The sequence below is a fragment of the Penicillium coprophilum genome, assembly GCF_028826855.1.
Source record: "Penicillium coprophilum strain IBT 35676 chromosome Unknown utg000004l_segment0_segment0, whole genome shotgun sequence".
NCBI classification, from domain to species: Eukaryota; Fungi; Ascomycota; class Eurotiomycetes; order Eurotiales; family Aspergillaceae; genus Penicillium; species Penicillium coprophilum.
In genome coordinates, this window is record NW_026622723.1 from 1,236,811 (window position 1) to 1,255,930 (window position 19,120).

A 19,120-nucleotide genomic window follows, 5' to 3' on the forward strand; every position below is an offset into this window, starting at 1 on the left:
CTTTAATACTTCATATACGTTGCTCGGTAACTTCTGGACCCCGCTCCGGATGCAGGATGTTATGGCCAGGTTATTTCCCGAGAAGTCTTGAAATGATGCAAAGTGGCTTTCTCGATAGATCCGAGCGTCTGGGATCTTAACCCCTTTTGGTTACTAACATGTACTTTATATGAAGTTGGCAAACAAGTATTGAGGCAGATGGAAATACTAGTCAAATGTCTGTGGTGGATATACTTTTCTAGAGAATGATAATGCCTGGGAGATAAGTGGGACTAACTTTGACTCGTAAGTGTATATCCAGTGCATACGCAAGCCGTGACATGGGCAAAATTGGGACCTCGGGAGATATCATGGGCCGGTCCCTGACAGAGGGTCCCGAGACCCCCGGAGACTGTGCAGCGCCAATTCACCATGCCCAGAATCCGCCCCTGAATTGTCATCTCCGCTCGACCCGAAGGCATTGGGCTTCCCGCGATTTTGATCTAGATGTCGAGTCTGCTCCGGCGGCGGTGATGTCGAGCTGACAAAACCCGACAAGTTCCGCCCACCGCCAAGCATCCATGAGAATCCCGAATCCGTCATAGAAGGTCGTATAGTTGATCGCGAGGGGATTGTCCGCGACCCTTCGGGTTTATGGCCACTGTTCGTTCGCCTTGCCGTCGCTAGCACAGAATCAGTTCGACCATCGGCTTTCGGCCCGCTTGTATCCGCGTTGGGACTTATTATGCGTAATTGACCTTTGTTTGCCACCTTGCTGCCTTCTGCCTTGTCCGTAGTCGAGGTGCGCGTATTCTGCAATTCGCCCAGTTGGCTCAATTCACCGTCTACACGGGAGTCAAGAGGGGGATCTACTGGGATGGAAGAGTCTTCGAGGCAGGCCCGGACACTCTCAGCTTTGACTAGGGCCTGCTTCACTGTGTTATTCGTATCAGAATCGAGGTCTTTGATCTTTGCTAGCTGGGAGCCAAGATCGTCCAGTGCCTCGCGTAAAATCGTTGCCAAAGCTTGGTTCCTTTCTTCGAGTAGATTGATCTTCGTTTCCACTCCAGCCGAGGATGATACAGCGGAAACAGGTCTCGAGAATCCAGGACGCATATTTGATTCATAATGCATTGTCTGCATATTTTTCCTAGCTTCTGTCACGGCGCCTCGAACAGCTTTGGCTACGCCCCAGGCCTCTGTCCGGCGTTGGATTCCCTGAGAGACGTCTTGGAAAAGAGACTCAAGGCTTTTGGGGCTATTTCGGGCTGGTGATCCAGGAGGTGGGCTTCTTTCGCTGCGTTTCTTGAAGTCCTCCCAAAGGAAGGCCTTCCTCGTGGGCTGTGTACCAGAGTGGTTGCGAATTTTGGAGTCCGGCGGTCTGCCTGAATATTTGGATATAATGAAACTGCCTCGATCAGCTGTGGGATTCTGTTCCAAATAGAGTGCATCATGCACGAAAGTTTGAGGTGTGTGTGGTTCGGGCGAAGGGTAGCGAAGTAATAACGTTAAGGCGGTTGTATAGTCGGCCGTGAGCACTGAGTGATTCATGTCAGCGAAAATGAGATACAGTGGGGGATGAAGCAGGTCGACCAACATTGCCAACGGATTCTAAGCAGCATTGCAATGCACGTGAAATCAACAAGATCAGACCGTAGCCCATGGGCAAACAGCAGATCCCACATCATTAGGACATCGTCAAATGGAAATTCTCGCCCAAACAGAAGGCGCATCCAGCGGCTTTTCTGGGAGTCAGCAAGGTAGAAAATGAATGGGTATCTATCTGAAAGCAGCTTACGTTAGGAAAATTTGGGGTAATATATCCACAGCTTCCAGGTGCTCAGCGAGCTCATGATCGATAATCGCCAAAGCTTCCTTATGGAGATAGTGACAGCGGTCGACTATCGGAATTACATCCATCTGGCCATTTGCCGACCGTGTCTCGCCGTGTTCATAGTATATGCGGGCTGTCTGCATGACAGAGAGAAACAGCGTAAATGAATCATGTTCCACAAATTGTGCATCAAGAAGCTTTAGCATCAAGCCTTCACCGTTGTCCTTATTCGCATCAAATCCTCCAGGGTGTGGCTTCACCGAGTCTCGATCTACTGCCCACAGAATAGGTGCGAGTAATTCGTGCATTCCTTGTCTATAGCCGACATCTGGATTCAGCTTCGAGTAGACAAACAGGATATCAGTCAATTTGGATTTCGTGTCGGGCTCTTGGAAAAAAAAGTTTTCCTGCAAGCATCGATCGACATCTTGCAGAATCTCGGTACGTAGCGTCTCATCGTGTCGGAGTGTTTGCCACGGGGACTGTTCCAACAAGATTTAGTTAGAGAGGGGGATTCTTCAAATTGGGCGGAACACAGCGAGAAGGTCGCATACCTGCTCATCATCCGCCAGCGGATCAACAGTCGACTCTAAATCGTCCGGGTGTTCGATGTATTTCAAGAAATGATCTCTCAACGCACGATAGGCATCCCGGGATTCATCGAGCTTAGACGTCCATTCCCTTTTTTCCAATCCGTCGAAGAGTAGAAATGCCTGTATGAAGTATGAGTATTTATCTCCACGTCACATTTTCAAGGCTACAGAACCTTCCAGCAAACCGACCTCAGTCCGTCATTGCACAGGGTTCCTCCTTGCTCGGATTGTAACGCCGCTCGGAGATCGGAAGGTGTGTCGTTGTCGGAGAACAGTACGTTCCATCTCTTTCTGTGAGGGTTAATATCAATGAATATATGCAGATAATTGATAGAAGTGGAAGTACCTGGTCTCCTCAATGGTTCTCATTGTTGATGACGAGGAGAACCTTGGAAGATGAGGGGGAATGCGGGCGATAGTAGACCGCCCGTGCCTTATCTCGCGCTACTGTGACTCGGCCATTCAGACGTTCCACCGTTCTATACTCCGGTTGGTCTCGGATTGGGAGGTTTGCAAATCACAGGCGATATAGATTACGGCTGACGTCGATTTATTCGATCTTGTGTCGCCGCCCTTGCAGAAAATCGTTGCATCCCTGCAGCGCTGCACTTTATGTCACCTCTCACAGCTTCATGACACCCGTGGACATTCAAAATGTCCGCAGATCTACTCGCAGAGTTTGGTCAGGCACCTGCTCCAGACAAAAGGTCCAGACAGCAGCCATTGCAGCACCAGAAGCACTCATTCTTCGATGCCGACGATAGCATCGATTTCTTCGGGCCAACGGGAAGTGTGCAGCACAACAAGCGTCCTAATCCGACGCAAGAAGCACACAATCAATTTACAACTCCGGCAGCTTCGTGGCAGAGCCCTGATCATCAGGAGTTTGGCCTTCCCTTGAATCCACATAGCGATGTATTATTTGATGCAGAATTTGATACACCAGCAAGCGATGCAGATGACGACTGGGGTGAATTTGAGGGCCCTAATTCAAACACTTTACATGCGCAGCCAATAGCTCTCCGGCAATCAGACACAGTTACATCTCTAAAACCAGAGCCTCGGCGAGAAGATCCACAGGTTTCAAGAACAGTTGACTTGCTAGATTCACTCTCAATGCCAGACTCCGCACCAGTTGTGAAACATCCATCTAAAATTGCCAAGAACCAACACCTTGAACCTAACAATCAAGAACACTCGGCATGGGAGGATGATTCATTTGGTGACTGGGGTGATTTTGCCGATGTACCTGCCAGCCAGCCACCCCCCAAGGTCTCGAAGAAGAAAGCAAAAGCACCCATAAGACCTATCAAATCCAATTCGCAGCCTGCATCAACCTGGGGTGACGAAGCCTTCGACGACTGGGGTGATTTCTCTGATGGACCCAGTGTGAAGCCTGCGCTCAAATCCAAACCCACCTCACCACCAACAGCTCCTGGCCCAGCCCCCAGTAGCTCTGTTTCTGGGATCACGGCCACTGTCCGCCCAACAAATATTCCACCGCCATCAGTCCTTCTCGAGTTATTCTTGGATGTGTTCGAGAACCTTCAGAAAGAGGCCGCACTCGCAAAATCTCAGCCGCGATCCTCGGCTCCGTCCTCATCCTCAAACACCATTTCAACAACAGCCATGAATATTCACAATGTCCTTCAATCAGCCGCCCGTGTAATCGCAGGGCGAAGTCTCCGGTGGAAACGTGATACAATCCTTAGTCAAAGCATGCGAATCGGCCCTGCCCGTTCCGGCAAAGCTGGAGGTATGAAACTCAACAGCGTGAACAAACAAGAAAATATCAAAGAAGAACAAGATGCCGTTGACGTGCTTACTACTTGGCGTGAACGGGCGGCAAGTTTTAATGCTGTTCTACAAGCCGCAAGCCTGCGGCCAATCCCTACAGTCTCAGATCCTAGTGCGCTCAAGGTTATCACGGCGCGGGCGGACCAGGGTGCGTTGAAAGCTTCTCATCCATGTGCACTCTGTTCACTTAAGAGAGATGAGCGGGTTTTACGGGTTGACGAGCAAAGTGTTCAAGATAGCTTCGGAGAGTGGTGGACTGAGCACTGGGGTCACACCGCATGTAGACAATTTTGGGAGACGAATCGAAAGTTGCTTGGGCAGCGTTGAAAGCAGAAAGAAAAACATAAATCCAACCTCGGAAGGGAAGCCGTATCTTTCAACCTCTCCGTAAATCTCCCAAGATAAGATTTTGTATCCACATCTCTCATCAAAAGCTGTCTGATTCGTTTTTCTAATATTTCCCCCTCACGGCCTTTGGGGAACTTTTTCTCCCCCCACATTTCTATCTTGATTTTGAACATATCTCAACAATGGGTGATGGAAGAGTCACAAAACGATCATCAAATGCCTGTGTACGATGCCGGAGACAAAAAATAAAATGTTCCGGTTCGCAGCCATGCGATGGTTGTAGCAAACGGTGCGTTAGGGCTGTATTGTCTGCGATGCCGCCATTGCGATACCTGACTAACCTCGTTAGAAAGCTTGCTTGCATTTTTAACGACCGTGATCAAAAGATCCTGGTGACGAGAGGGTAGGTCAGATGAAGTCTTAAAAAACAGTATGGATCGCTGACAGTTATCGCAGCTATATTCTGGAACTGCAGCAGAAGATTGCGCGCATAGAGCAGAACGAGAAGGGCCAAGCGAGCCCTTACAGCTCGAATTTCGAGACTCAGCCCATTGGTAGGTCCTCATTTCTGCTTAGATTGTTGCCCACTCCTGCTAATCTAATGCAGATCCCAAAGATCGCGAACATCTACCCACTTTGGAAAGGACTAGGACTCCAGAGGATCATGATGAACACCAGGAACTAGAGGATCTAGACGCGGGTCTAGCCAACCCGTTATCGTCTGGGCCTCCTGCTTTTATGTCTGCAGCAAACGGTCGCACATGTAGGTTACGCTGGTATCTTAGAATGCGCAACTCTAACATTTACAGTCTATCTTGGAACATCATCCAACTGGTCATTCACTCGGCGAGTTCTTAGCCTGGCACATCAGCACCTCTACCAGGACGCACTACCCACAGAAACTTTGTTATTTGATGAAACGACCTATGAATTGGGATGGGATGGGCTGCGAACAACCCCGAGCTTAGATGTCCCAGTTGTCCCGACTCGTGACCACACCATGTATCTGATCAACGCCGTGCAGTTCCGATGCGGGCAATTGTATCATCTTTTCGAAGAAGAGGAGTTCATGAGCTCCTTACAGCGGTTTTACTCGGGAGATGGGCAATCCATGACAAACAGCTTGTGGTACATCCATTTCCTCCTCATCTTGGCTTTTGGGAAGGGATTCGTCCAGCCTAAGGCTCAAGGTAGAAAACCACCAGGGGTGCACTATTTTGTCAAAGCTTTGCAGCTTCTACCGGACCCGACTGCTCTGTACCGGGATCCTATGCTGGGAACAGAAATCCTATGTTGCATCGCCTTATACTATCAGTGTGTTGACTTTCGAACATCCGCACATAACTACGTAAGATCCCAAAAAGGGTTTATATGAAATCTTTGGCTAATCAACATTCCAGATCGGCCAAGCCATGCGGATAGCCATGGCACAAGGAATGCACACTAATATGCCAAGCGAAGACTTAGGACATGACATGGTCCAAAGATCCGGCAAAATCTGGTGGACTATCTATATTCTGGATCGAGAAATGACATCGTTGATGGGTCTACCTCAGTCTATCAATGACCGATATGTGCAAACCCAGCTCCCCACCTTTCCAGACCCAACCGAAACAATGTCATTAGGCATGCACATCAAGTTGTCCCAGATCATCGCCGAGGTGAACAGTAGTAAGATCCCTTGAGCTTCCATTGTATACCCACTCTAACAAGATGAGCAGCAATATACGTTGCCAATGGACGTATCAACCGGACTTTTCTACGTAGCACTAAATCAGCATTGGCTAACATCGCAGGACTTGCCGATGAGCTTCGCGAGTCATTTCCGCTCCACTTAGACCCAGTCAAGGGCGTCTCTCGAACATCAGCCTACTTACACCTTCAATATCATCAGGTGCGAGTCTTATCATGTGTGGGAAGAGAGGCGTTAGCTGACTACTCACACAATATTCAGTGCATCATCCTGGCCACCCGACCTCTCCTATTCTGCTTTCTCAAAATTCGTTTTGAGTCCCCGGAAAGCTGTTTAGAATCACTCAATGCATCACGAAATGTCCGAAACCTGATGCAGATGTGTCTTGAATCCGCCCAGCACATAATCAGCATTCTCTCCAATTTACAGAGCCAAGGCCTTTTAGGTATAGCAACCTTTATGATGAATGGGCCCTCTCCACTAACATACGCCTGCTAGAAACCTTCCTTCCCTTTGATCTAGAATCGGTCTTTGTGTCCACAATTATCCTCCTGATGGGCCCATCAATCGACCCGCGCTTGTTAGAAAGCCACCCCAACTGGCTGGAGAAAGCGTACGCTATCTTCGACGAAATGATCACAGACGGAAACCAAGTTGCTAGCTTCCGGCGATCCGAGCTCCAGCAGCTACACGAGACATTATTGGGATGTATCTCTGGTGATCAGCCACGGCACTTAGCGGTCCCTGATTTTCTTCAGCAGACTGGTATTCTTCCTGACTCAGCTTCCCCATCTACAACACCGGCTGCTGGGGCCATACCTCAGTCTGTCCGATATGATGATGCTCTTCTCAGGCCGGATCCCGATTTTGATGTGGAGTGTGATTTTAACACAATGCTGACTTCGGCTGAGATTATGGCTGTTGCAGACTCCATTGAGAGCTATGATACTGAGTGGGTATCAAATGCGATGATAGAACATAGTATATGGTAAATCGAATGTCTGATGAATTGATGAGTTCTAAGTTGGTATCTACTGATATTTATAGTGAGAATAGTGTGCTTAAATTTATTTAAGTTGTTCTATCAGTCGAATGGCTAATTACTTTCCTCGCTTCAACCTGGAAGTGTCACAAAAATCGATATATGTACGATTCTAATGCCCAATAAATCTAAAGCTTAGACAATACCACAGGCCGGATCTCAGAGAGCTCCTTCGACTCTCCAAGACGCCAGCTTACATCACCACCCCAGTTCTCCCTGCCCTCATTGGGTTCGGTATGTTTCCATTGCCAGCGCGCTTCACGCTGCCAACCAGTCTGCAGGAAATCCGAAACCCACAATCCAAAGATAGGGAACATCTTGAACCCGTGTCCAGAATCACCAGACAACAAAACAACCGACGACGACGTCTCCGGAACAAAATCAATAATAAAGTCCGAGTCATCAGTATCAGCAAACCAGCAAAGCGATTTCTTCACCAATGGACGATTTGCAAGCGTCGGAAGAGTCTGCGCCAGCAGTTTCCTCATTTGTCTCTCATCATGCTCCGGTACAAACGCACTTTCCCCCAAAGTCCCAGGCGCATGAGAAACCCCAGTCTCAGGGTCCGTATTGATATAACCTCCACCCATCGGACAAATCTTCAACAAATTAGTCTGTGGATCCGGCTCAAAGAGGAATCCCAGGTCGCGAGCATAGGTGACAGGGATTCCACGCAGCGCGGAAGTCTCGTCATCCGTAAGATGAACATGCGCAACGGACCACGACTTTGCCACGACCTTCTTCCCAATCTCCGGGACCAGACGGCCCACTGCACCGCCCGCTGCGACAATCACCAACGAAGATGGGTGAAATTTCCCATCCTTCGTTCGGATTCCAGAGCTCTTTCTGCCTTGCAGTGTGCTGACATAGACAATTTCATCAACTGCGCCGCATTCTCCAAGATAGAAGCGCACGCCGGCTGCCTGTGCGGCGCGGTATACTCCTGCCAAGGCATTTCCGGAGTGTGCATACCCGTCGAAGCGGTTTAAGTATCCATTCCATCCGGTCAATGGACCGTCGAGCTGCCAGCAGGCTTGACGAATATCTTCTTCGCCATTGAGGGGTACGACATGTGGTTTGATTTGGTTGTTCCCTTCTGCCGAGGCCCGGAATCTATTAAGGGTGTCAATGGCTTTTTGGGGTGCTTCGCCAGACACGCAGTGGAGAAATCCAGTCTGATGGAAATGAGGTGCGAAGAGAGGAGTTTTCCATGCGGCGATGGCTTTCTAATCAATAGATAAAACGAGACATTAGACTTGGTTTCGTTGACTATAGTTGTCCCGAAGACAGTGACTCACAATAGTCAAATCGGTATAGAATGGATCCTCGTATTCTGCGCGCACAATCTTGTTCAAGTCATTGGCGGCCGAATAACGCGGAGGAATATGCTCGTCTCTTTCGAACACAGAGATATTCGTAAAACCAGAGCGAGTCAAATGAAGGGCGGTAGAGAGCCCGAAGGCTCCGCCTCCAACGATGATGATAGGATCAGACTTGGAGATGCCCATGGTGGAATGCAATGGGAAGCTTCTACTAGGAGCGATAGTTCAATATCTATAGTCAACTCTCAGCTCAATCTATCGGACTCAACGGCGTCAATGCCGATTCTCTCGTGCGGGGCCTGCGGAGTAGTGGGACATCGGGAGGCCTCCCGATGTATCCTAGAGAGGGTTTTGATAGCATGGACTTGCGGGAACATGACTGAAATAAGATAAGGAATGATATGGCTCAAAGGGTCGAGTTATTTGTAGAATACTTACATCAAAGAGTCGTGCCAGGCCGGTATATAGCCCACCTGGGCTATGAGCAGATATCTTGATATGTGCTATTTAGCGCTAGAGCTATATGACTTCAATCAAGTTACTTGATTAATGCAAGCAAAACATAAAGAAATAGGATTCTAGTTGCATAAAAGTCCAATCAACGTAAACCACGTTGGTGATACCGAAGACTTCTGAGATACATAGAATCACCGTGGAACCCTACATATAATTACGTCTAGCGCTCCGCAAGGCCCGCAAAGCCCATAGCCCAATCCAAGCCAGCCCATTTGTGGGCTGGGCTTTGGGCCCGAGTCCGGGCCCGTTAAGCCCAATTAGCACCAAACAATGCAAACATTTCAAAGCTCTAGTTCCCCTTTGGTTCACTCGCCTTGATTCTTGATGCATTTTGACTCATTTGCCTTTTCATTTTCATTTCAACCATGCGCCTCCCTCTTGAGATCCTCCAGCTCATTCTGCAGGAAGCAGTCGATATTTTGCCCTACGGTGATATACTGCACTCCCGACTCACCAATAGTAAGCGCATCATCTGCCACAGGAATACGCTTCTAACTCAGCCTAGGCCTCTTCAATAAAACCCTGTGGCCCACCAGTGCCAGCCTAGATCACCCGGGAGCCATCTTCACGGTGTGGCGCAAGTTTCCCTACAAGCGGAAATATCTCTGGTACTTAATTGAAAACCATCAAGAGCGGCCGTGTTTCTTCTCCGAGTTATGTCACGACATTCGACAGATGCCGCACATTGCTGCGACGAGTGAGAAAGAAAAACACATCCTCATGGATAAAATGATCGATGCTATTTTGCGCAGTACCGAGAGTCCTAGCATGCTATTCAGTCCCCATCGGTATCGCGCTTGCATTGAAAATGTTACTGACGCGTCCGGTGGACGGATCGAGCCCCTGGAGAGAACGCTTGAAAGCGGGCTTGCTGCGAGCGCCATCCTGCGAGGAGATCATGTGGAACTGCAGTCATTACTAGACAAGGGGCTCTCGCTGATGCGGTGGAGTGAAACTATGGGTCAGGTGCCGGTGGATCTAGCATATAAAGAGGGCACCCCGGAGATCATCAAGATCGTGGCACCTCGCTATTCCTTCTTTTACCAGAGCCGCTCGTGGTGGACTAAAGACCACTCATGTGGCTTGGCGGTGGCCGCCAGGCGTGGGGATGCAGAGCGAGTAGAATTGTTAATCAAGACTAACCTGAATAGAGGGTGGGATATCTCGCTGGAGCTGTACAAAGCCGTAGAAGGGGTATTACGGATCGGAAATGTGGAGATGGTGGGAGTGTTGGAGAAATACATGACCCGTCCGAGGGAGTCGATGCAGTGGCTTTGGTTTTACTGCTACAACGAGGCTGTTAAGAATGGCATGTTTCATGTCGTGCGATGGCTATTTAATCGCGAAGGCGCTCTCATGAAACAAACCTCTCCGTGGCATAAGACGCCGCTTTTTATCGCCCTTCACGATTGTCCTTCCAATGCGAGATTGGAAATGGTTCGGTTGTTGCTTGAGAATGGAGCTGATCCGAATGGAAACGGAGGTCTAGAAGTCTCTCAAACTCCACTTCAACGAGCTATCCAAAACGGAGATCTGGAGGCTGCGATGTTGCTGGTGGACTTTGGTGCCAATCCAAATACGGCGGCACGAGGAACTGTACCTTTGCACATGGCCATTCAGCAGGGGCATCCGGCGTTGATACGATGTATGTTGGAGCATGGGGCCAAACCCAGATACCAATTCAAGGGCAAGAGATACACCGTGCGGCGATCAGCGCACGTTACGACGTTGCTGGAGGATTTAGGGTTCGACCAGGTCACTGAACAAGAATATGTGATTTTGGATTAGCCAGACACAGGCTCCAGGGCTTGTCATTGAGTGGGTTAGGAGCGCCAAGACCCCCGTAATGGGCTATGATGGGCTATCTATGATCGTGGCAGTTGTCGAACCATCTCATAAACAAATTCAGGCTCGGCGCCGGCCGTTCTTTCCAGTCACACGAATGAGAGGATCTGTGCTACCTCCAGGGCCTCAGCAACGCGGGAGATGCGGCAACGGTGTTTGTTGCGTCCGGGGATCAGAACCGTGCCATCCAGTCGTTATTTGGGGTTGAAGCTAATCAGCCCATAGATAGCCCATCATAGCCCATAGCCCACTGTGGGTTGGGCCATGGGCCCCCATTAACGGGCTTTGCGGAACGCTAATTAGGTCAGGATTGAAGTGAAAAACGACGAATACAGTTTGAAGAAGTATACCAGAAAGATAATAAGGTACAAGATCAGATCTTTAAATCCAGAATTATGGAAGGCGTAAGAGTTATTTAGGACAATCTCGGTGCAACACACGCAAATTCAGGGGGCTATGGGATCATAGTGGTCAATGATTCGGGTATAACCCGCATATCCAGGTGTGTTGACAACGGGATATTGAAAGTATAAGCGCTGTAACTTATTGTGCATAATAACGGGATCCTGCATCTCAACAGAAACAAATAACAGTAAGGTTGAATTGGAAGCACATATTGCGTTAAAATTCTATAGACTATTCCTTTTATATACCAAGATTAGTGGTTGCTGGGGTAGGTGAATCCCTCGTCCTGACCAAAGAATTCTTCCTTAATCAACCGCGGGCTAACGAAGCGGCGAAGAGGATCAGAGCTACCGGCCTTATCGTTTGTTCCACTAGCACGCGCACCACCGAAGGACTGCTGACCAATAAGGGCGGCGGTTGTCTTGCAATCTGTATTAAACGGTTAGATATGGTAGTAACTCTCGTGGGTATTGTGAGACTTACTGATATAGAAGTTGCCAGCCGAGTACCGGAGCGCATCTTCAGCCTGGCGGATAGCAACACGATCCTTGGCAAAGACAGCGCCAGTCAAGGCAAATCCACCTCCATTCTGATCAACGGACTTCAGTGTGGAAGCCCAATCGGCGTCCTTGTAGATGTGTACGGCAAGCACAGGGCCGAAGATCTCCTCGTTGAAGAGACGGTGGTCCGGTGAATCGGCTTGGTACACAGTAGGGTGCACGTAGTACCCAACAGACTCATCATAAGTACCACCCGCAATCAGCTTCAGCGAGGGGTCGTTGTTGCTGGCATCAATAATGGACTTGATCTTCTCAAACGATCCACGGTGGATTACGGGGCCCATGAAAGCCTCCAAGTCCTTGTCCGGGCTTCCGATGGTAATCTCCTTGATTCCAGTCTTCAACTGAGTAAGGAACTCCTCTGCACGAGACTCGGGCAAGTAGAGACGAGATGTGGCTGAGCATTTTTGACCCTGATACTCGAATGATCCACGAATGGTGTGGTTGACTGCGCTAGTGATATCGGCTGAGGGGTGAACGAGGTGGAAATTCTTTCCGCTGGTCTCGGCAACGAAACGAGGGAACTCGCGGTATGTCTTCGCGGCAACACCCTGGCCAATCTTCCCGTACAGAGAACGGAAGACGTCGGAGGAGCCAATGAAGTTCAGACCGGCAAAGTCACGGTGTGAGAGAACAGTCTCAGTAATGGCTTCAGGATCACCGGTCACAAACTGGATCACATTGGGAGGAAGGCCAGCCTCCAAAAGAATCTTGTAGAGCAAAGAGCTCGCGTAGACATTGGACGCCGAAGGCTTCCACAGCACCACGTTGCCCATCAGCGCAGGTCCGCAGATTAAGTTTCCACCAATAGCTGTGAAGTTGAATGGGGAGACAGCGTAAACGAAGCCTTCGAGAGGACGGTAGTCGATACGACTGCAATCGATTAGCAAGTTTTTCCCGTAAGATCTCAGTATCTCGATATGTATACTAACCTCCACATGCCATCACTACCACGAGTTGGCTGCTTCTCCAATATCTCAGCCGCCCAGTTGCAGTTCAGGCGGAAGAAATCCGCCAATTCAGCCGCAGCATCAATTTCTCCCTGCCAGATATTCTTCCCTTGTCCAAGCATTGTAGCAGCAATTATCTCATATCGGTACTTGGTGCATAGCAACTCGGCAGCCTTGAGGAAGATCGAAGCTCGGTCAACGAATGGGGTATCTTGCCAGCTTTGCTTTGCCTCCAGGGCTAAGTCAATAGCTGATCGGGTCTGCTCGTTGGTAGCAAGTGGGTAGTTTGTGAAGGTAACGGCATGCTCGGCAGGTAACGGCTGATCCCATGACTTGGAGCTCGCTTGGAACTTTCCATCATAGAAGAGCTCGCTCCGCACGGGCAGCTGAGAGCGGAGCTTGGTCAATGCTTCTTCAAGCTTGGCACGCTCCGGGGAGCCTTTCTTGTATAGAGGCTATACTATGGTTAGCCTTGTGGGTTAAATAGTAGTTTCATACTCACGTTTGGTTCGTTTCGAGCATCGGGGAGGCGGAATGGCATGGTAGTCTTATTACGAGTTTGAATAGAAAGTCCCACAGGAACACAGCGCAGGTGAGAGCCAGTAGGCCGTGCTGAGCGAAGTCTCATGAGTGTAGTAGACATGATGAATACCTAGGTAGTAATCTTGAGTCGAGTTAATGATAACGTAAACTTGAGGAATCAGTTTGAGACGACGAATAGATCGACTTTAACGTCAACGACCCCTCCTAGAAATATCGGAGGCTTCCCCGTTTACCCCACAGGATGCTTTGCTATGAGCTTGAGCTCCAACAGACCAGATCAAACTAAGTGCACAGCTGCTGCTCGTGATCTGCAGCATCGGGAAGCCCTCCGGTGTTCCTATCAGGCTGGATTGAGTAGTGTAATCCTATATTTTCAACGTAGATAAGCTTGAGACTCGGAAGTATGTACTTCAGATTATCGATATGCAACAAGAAGCTCAAAAACATGAGACTCGCTGGAGCAATCTTCAACCAGGACACCTGGCAGGCGATCTCGGCGCAGCAGCAGCCTCGGCGTCTCTAGTGACACCCGCGGTGGCAATCATTGATAGGTTCGTCTCGATTCCAAGCGCGCTATTTCCGCTCTAACAAGCTCTAAGAGCGCTTGTCGAGCAAGCTGCTTTCAAGCAGCCCATTCTCCGTGGACTTCGTCGGCATGCACTTGAGGCCCTCCGACAGCCAGGTCTGTTTGTCTTCCAACGACCCCTCGGTATCGTCTGGGCCCTCTACGCGGCGACCTATTCCGTCGCAAATGTGACCGACACAGTCAGTCGCCAGCTTGAGATAGCCGCTGCGGGGACTATCACATTTGCGACTACTATGATGGCCAACGTGCCGCTAGCGCTTTGGAAGGACATCCGATTTGCGCAGGAATACGGCACCGGTAACGGTCCCGATGCCAAGACATCGAAAGCAAGCATTATCTCTGTACCCTTCCAGAACAAGTCATTGGCACGATCTGCAGCTGCTATCTTCCTAGTACGAGACGGTGTGACTATCTTTGGGTCATTTACGTTGGCCCCGTGGTTGTCGGATGCCATCCCCGATTACTTGGCCACTCATCCCCACGCAAAGCCTATCATCACCCAGTTGACCGTACCCGTCCTGACACAGCTGGTTGCTACTCCGCTGCACTTGTTGGCACTGGATATGTATACACGGCAATATACTATGCCACTCCTGGAAAGGGTGAAGCATTCACAGCAATATCTTCCCTCATCGACTTTGTTGCGTTGTGTTCGTATCATTCCTGCGTTTGGGATTGGGTGTTTGACGAACATGGAGTTGCGATCTGCCTTTCATACCAAAATCTCAGGTTGAACTAATAGATTTCTTGTCCAACTATCCATTCATATCCTGTACAAATGACTGGAATCAATAGATTCAACGCGACTATATAAAGACGTATATCTAGAATCTATCATAAGCTTCCATCATGACAAAACCGATAATTATCACATCACAAGCTTCTTGCCTTTCTTTTCAAGCGTTCTCCACCTGCGTAGACTCCATTCCACCTTTCTCGGTATTATTGTCGATGTGCGCCAGAATCTCCGTCTGGTAAGGCATCTCCCGTGCGATGCGAACTGTATCGAATACTAACTTCGACTGAACAAAAATATCATCAATCTCCTCTAGTGTACGGCCCTTAGTCTCAGGGCAGAAGAGGTAGAAAGATACACAAGCAAAGGCGCTGATGCACGTGTATACAATGTAATACCGCCAGTGGATAGTAGCGAATCCGACAGGGCTCACCTCTGCCAACACAAAGTTGAAGAGCCAATTTGCTGCAGCTGACATGGCTGTCACCTTAGCACGCGTACGTAGCGGTGCAATCTCTGCGGCGTACATAAATGGGACAAGGAAAAGTCCAATGGGGAAGCAAAAAAGTGCTACGAAATAGAACAGGAGTGATGCGCCAGCTGCAGACCTGTTTTCAAGGTCGCTTGATAACCCGGCAAGACAGGCCTGAGCAATAGTCATACCGGCAGTGGCAGTAATGAGCAGCGGACGACGTCCGAGACGATCAATGAGTAGAACAGCCAGGCCGGCAGCCAAAAACTGCCATATTTGCAGACATCCGGTAATTATTCGTGAGAGAGTGCCTGAGTAACCCAGGTCCGACTCGAAAATAGTATCAGAGTAGAAAGTTATAATGTTGACACCGGTCATCTGCGCCAGAATGTTCACACCCACAGCAATCACTGTGCGGTGCAGGTGGCGGTTCTTCGTGGGCGCAAATGGCGAAGAGGAGCCTGCCGATTCGGTGTTCTCGTCAATTGCAAGTGACTGCCGAATAATTTCAAGTTCCTGTAGGACATGCTCTGAGTCGATTGGCACATTTTCCATGCAGGCCAGCACTTCAGCTGCTTCATCGAAGCGTCCGACGCGTGCGAGCCAACGGGGAGACTCGGGGAGTAGCATAATACACATCACAACAACGAGACCAAAGAGGCCTTGAAATGCAATAGGAAATCGCCAGCTAACAGAGTTGTCGCTGACATAGAAGAGTCCGAATTCTAACCAAGTTGCGAGAACAATGCCGCCGATTGCAAACCATCCCTCCAGCAGCACCATTTGCCCACGGGCCTCTGCTCCAGATGACTCGGAGACGTACATTGGGATTGTAGCGGTAAAGCCACCGACACCGAGGCCTATTTAGTTACTAATTAGATTATTGTAATTGTTTAATAATATGTTGGGAGCTTACCCGTGACAACTCTGCCAGCGATAAGTTGGGCGAGCGAGAAGGGACTTGCTTGAATTGCTATGCCAACTAAGGCTATGCAACCAGCAAGTAATATGGTCTTGCGACGACCAAGTCTGTCCCCTAGAAAGGCACAGGAAGATGCACCTAGTGCACATCCGACCTCATAGATAGCGACCGTTGTGCCTTGTGATGGTCAGCATTATTCGTGTTCACCTCTAAAGACCAACTCAAGAGTAAATACCTTGAATTTTAGAGTTGTGGGCTTTCTCACTACCGCTGGTATTCACAGTATCGATTTGAGGAAAGACAGCGATGAAAGAGCCCAATGTCAACAATCCATTGGCAACTGCCTGATCGTAACCCTGTAGTACGAACCCGACAGCGCCAACGAGACCGATGACGAGGCTCAATGACTTGCCTTTAAGGGGGGCCATGGCGTTCACTCTAAAGGATTCTAGTATATTTATTGACAGGGTTTTGACAGGGTTTCGGATCAGCTTTATAACTTCTCTCACAGGAATATGAGGGAAAGAATGGCGCAATTTAAAACTTCCCAAGTTTCCCCAATGTAAGATCCCCTTCCCCCACTTACCAATTCCTCAAGCGAGGGGCCCCGGACTGAGAGTTCTCCGTATGTACCGTATGTACCTACCGTATGTACCTATGGAGCTAACCTTGGAAGGTTAGGTACCCAAAGACAAGCTTACCAAGCTTCGGAGGTTCCCCGAACGGGCCAACCAGGTCCCCGGATTCGATGACAAGTGGAGCTTAAGCATCCTCCAACTCTGGTACACTCCGGCGCTAGGCGTGATAGCTTTATCTAGTCCCGGGGCTGTCGGCATCCGGCAAGTAGGCTACCACGGAATAACTTCGGTGATTACCTTCCGATCCATCTATTGGGCGTATATCTTGATCTGATCACGATGGATTTCGATCCACTTCCCCTCTCAGCCCTTACGGTACGTTTATGTTAGGATGAGAGAGGGCTGTGGGCTGTGAACCTGCGAGTGAAGCGGTGAAGAGTATACCCCCTTCCGACTCACAGAATATCTCTTATCTATTGCTTCCCTTTTCCTACCTCCGGCTGTTGTTAACAATCTATATGACGCAAGTTACCTGCCTCGGCTTTCTACCTCTCTTGATAAGGGCTCTGTGAAACATACGCAACATTCTTGACCTCTTCAACACCATCACGTCATCGTTGCGGTCAGCTTCAAGGCGATATGTTCTCTAAAATGATAAGAAAAAGCAATGATCATCAGGCAAAGTCCCTAGATTCTTACTGCTTCCTGGACCCGGAAAGTCTCCGAATTTCGATGTCTATGAAGATAATTGTCGCCGACATCACCGACCAAATGCAGATCTTTACCTAAACCGACATCAATGCTGTCATTACTCCGGAAGACCTACACAACCAGGTCATGCATGATCATAAAGTCATATATCATTTCGTACGCTATGAAGATGGCGAAAGAGAAAACACTGACTTCACTCTCCGGAAAAGCTCCGTCTTCAACGCCCGGTACTCACTATCCGTCCGCAAGACAGCATCACGATTCTCAATTGCCCGACGAAGAAGATAGGCTAGACATTCCCCCAGGCCTCCCCAAGTAGAGCATTTATAAACTTCTGGTGTTCCGTCACCATCATTCATTTGAAGCAGCGAAAAGCTCACCTCATCAGACATACCATGGAGTTGGGCAAAGCGCACAGGCACAGTTGGCAAACCAGACATGACGCGATGCTTATGGAGCTGATGGGCAGCCACTACACTCTCCTTGTTATGACTTGCCAAGAAAAGATTCACCGACGGGAAGCCGCGGCTGCCCTTGTCTCCAAATTCTCCGATGTTCTTTCTTAATGCTCCCTGGGCAATCATATTATACGCGTTGTCGGTATCTTCCTTGGTGTCATGGATTAGGGACCGCTCATCTGTGGCCATGTATGCACCTCTCACAAGCTTGAGACCGAGAGTGAATCCATCTTCTTTTGCCACAGCGAGATGATCGGCCAGTGTTGCTGGTGTGTTTTTGAGATAAGCCTGGTAGGTATTGTAGATGGTGGCATAACCATCGCGATTGTATTCGCGCATAAGCTCGACAGCAACCCGCGCAATACCCTTTTGGAAATGCTGAGACTCGGCATCGACAAGGATGCGAACCTTTCGGTCCTTGGCCTTTGTGCAGACCTCATGCAATGCATCCATCATTTGCTGCGGAGGCAACTCTCCAGCGGCAAAAGCCTCGGTGACTTTAACACCAGCACCTGTCAGCCTTGTAAATGGTCAGTCATTGTTTTATGAAATAGTGGGTTCAGGGTAACTTACTTGACTGCGAGGTAATCCTCTGCCTCCGTCATATAGATGGTCTCAACTGTCCCCTCCCGCCAAGCTTCAATGCTGGGACATTGGTAGACTGGGGTATTGATGGACACATCCCCGTGCTCACTTTCCAAGGCAGCAACTCCTTGTCCATGCTGAGCCTGAGTACTATGATCAAACACAGTCTCAGCAGCGTATGTCAAGATCATACCGCGGAAGCCCATATCTTTCATTTCCCGGATAGTGGATCTGCATTCTGCCCCATTCTCTCCGGCACAGAATTGATTGTAGAAAGTTTTCTTTAATATTCCATGTAGAACCGGATTCCGGTCCACATCAAATAGCCAAATCCTGTTAGGCTTGGAGAGAAAGGACAACAACGAGAGTGCGGGAATGAGAAGGAATCTCTTTGACGAAATTGTTGAGACTAGCAAAGACCTCAGCAAGACACGCGCCGGTAAAACAGAGAGAGGTGGTAGTGAGGGGCTCGCAGTAGCCTTGACTTGTGCGTGTGCTTGCAATGTTGAAGTGTATCGCAGTGCCGTTGGGGCACTCATGTTGCCCGCTGGTCGAGTACATCGCGCAAATGTGGTTAAAGGCTTTCCAGGAAGTAAGGTACCCATTGCTTTGGAAGTATCTGAGGAATTTGAACTTCTGTTGATG

The 19,120-nt window shown here is 49.2% G+C and overlaps 9 protein-coding genes across 9 annotated transcripts; 4 read left to right on the top strand and 5 right to left on the bottom strand.

Annotated features, from left to right (window-relative positions):
* Positions 1 to 348: 348 nt before the first annotated feature.
* On the bottom strand, positions 349 to 2,775 carry N7500_004888 (GTPase-activating protein GYP6; the record flags this gene model as incomplete). The annotated part of the gene is made up of 6 exons (XM_056676033.1): positions 349 to 1,517; positions 1,577 to 1,719; positions 1,778 to 2,295; positions 2,368 to 2,526; positions 2,580 to 2,697; positions 2,753 to 2,775. The coding sequence occupies 6 exons, from the start codon at positions 2,773 to 2,775 to the stop codon at positions 349 to 351; spliced, it is 2,130 nt and encodes a 709-aa protein (XP_056531033.1).
* Positions 2,776 to 3,060: 285 nt separating this feature from the next.
* Positions 3,061 to 4,530, top strand: N7500_004889 (uncharacterized protein; the record flags this gene model as incomplete). The annotated part of the gene is made up of 1 exon (XM_056676034.1): positions 3,061 to 4,530. One exon carries the CDS (start codon positions 3,061 to 3,063, stop codon positions 4,528 to 4,530), a length of 1,470 nt encoding a protein of 489 aa, XP_056531034.1.
* Positions 4,531 to 4,733: 203 nt separating this feature from the next.
* Positions 4,734 to 7,236, top strand: N7500_004890 (uncharacterized protein; the record flags this gene model as incomplete). Its single annotated transcript, XM_056676035.1, has 9 exons — positions 4,734 to 4,840; positions 4,901 to 4,954; positions 5,008 to 5,105; positions 5,159 to 5,314; positions 5,361 to 5,899; positions 5,952 to 6,222; positions 6,273 to 6,445; positions 6,506 to 6,689; positions 6,743 to 7,236. The coding sequence occupies 9 exons, from the start codon at positions 4,734 to 4,736 to the stop codon at positions 7,234 to 7,236; spliced, it is 2,076 nt and encodes a 691-aa protein (XP_056531035.1).
* A 178-nt stretch (positions 7,237 to 7,414) lies between these two features.
* On the bottom strand, positions 7,415 to 8,794 carry N7500_004891 (NAD(P)/FAD-dependent oxidoreductase; the record flags this gene model as incomplete). The annotated part of the gene is made up of 2 exons (XM_056676036.1): positions 7,415 to 8,512; positions 8,585 to 8,794. The coding sequence occupies 2 exons, from the start codon at positions 8,792 to 8,794 to the stop codon at positions 7,415 to 7,417; spliced, it is 1,308 nt and encodes a 435-aa protein (XP_056531036.1).
* Positions 8,795 to 9,489: 695 nt separating this feature from the next.
* N7500_004892 (ankyrin repeat domain-containing protein) lies at positions 9,490 to 10,912 on the top strand (the record flags this gene model as incomplete). Its single annotated transcript, XM_056676037.1, has 2 exons — positions 9,490 to 9,583; positions 9,630 to 10,912. The coding sequence occupies 2 exons, from the start codon at positions 9,490 to 9,492 to the stop codon at positions 10,910 to 10,912; spliced, it is 1,377 nt and encodes a 458-aa protein (XP_056531037.1).
* Positions 10,913 to 11,627: 715 nt separating this feature from the next.
* Positions 11,628 to 13,527, bottom strand: N7500_004893 (uncharacterized protein; the record flags this gene model as incomplete). Its single annotated transcript, XM_056676038.1, has 4 exons — positions 11,628 to 11,803; positions 11,858 to 12,807; positions 12,867 to 13,339; positions 13,387 to 13,527. The coding sequence occupies 4 exons, from the start codon at positions 13,525 to 13,527 to the stop codon at positions 11,628 to 11,630; spliced, it is 1,740 nt and encodes a 579-aa protein (XP_056531038.1).
* Positions 13,528 to 13,850: 323 nt separating this feature from the next.
* Positions 13,851 to 14,747, top strand: N7500_004894 (uncharacterized protein; the record flags this gene model as incomplete). The annotated part of the gene is made up of 2 exons (XM_056676039.1): positions 13,851 to 13,978; positions 14,027 to 14,747. 2 exons carry the CDS (start codon positions 13,851 to 13,853, stop codon positions 14,745 to 14,747), a joined length of 849 nt encoding a protein of 282 aa, XP_056531039.1.
* Positions 14,748 to 14,909: 162 nt separating this feature from the next.
* Positions 14,910 to 16,571, bottom strand: N7500_004895 (sugar porter family MFS transporter; the record flags this gene model as incomplete). Its single annotated transcript, XM_056676040.1, has 3 exons — positions 14,910 to 16,081; positions 16,138 to 16,320; positions 16,379 to 16,571. 3 exons carry the CDS (start codon positions 16,569 to 16,571, stop codon positions 14,910 to 14,912), a joined length of 1,548 nt encoding a protein of 515 aa, XP_056531040.1.
* A 1,022-nt stretch (positions 16,572 to 17,593) lies between these two features.
* Positions 17,594 to 18,690, bottom strand: N7500_004896 (proline dehydrogenase family protein; the record flags this gene model as incomplete). The annotated part of the gene is made up of 2 exons (XM_056676041.1): positions 17,594 to 18,410; positions 18,464 to 18,690. 2 exons carry the CDS (start codon positions 18,688 to 18,690, stop codon positions 17,594 to 17,596), a joined length of 1,044 nt encoding a protein of 347 aa, XP_056531041.1.
* Positions 18,691 to 19,120: the final 430 nt, after the last annotated feature.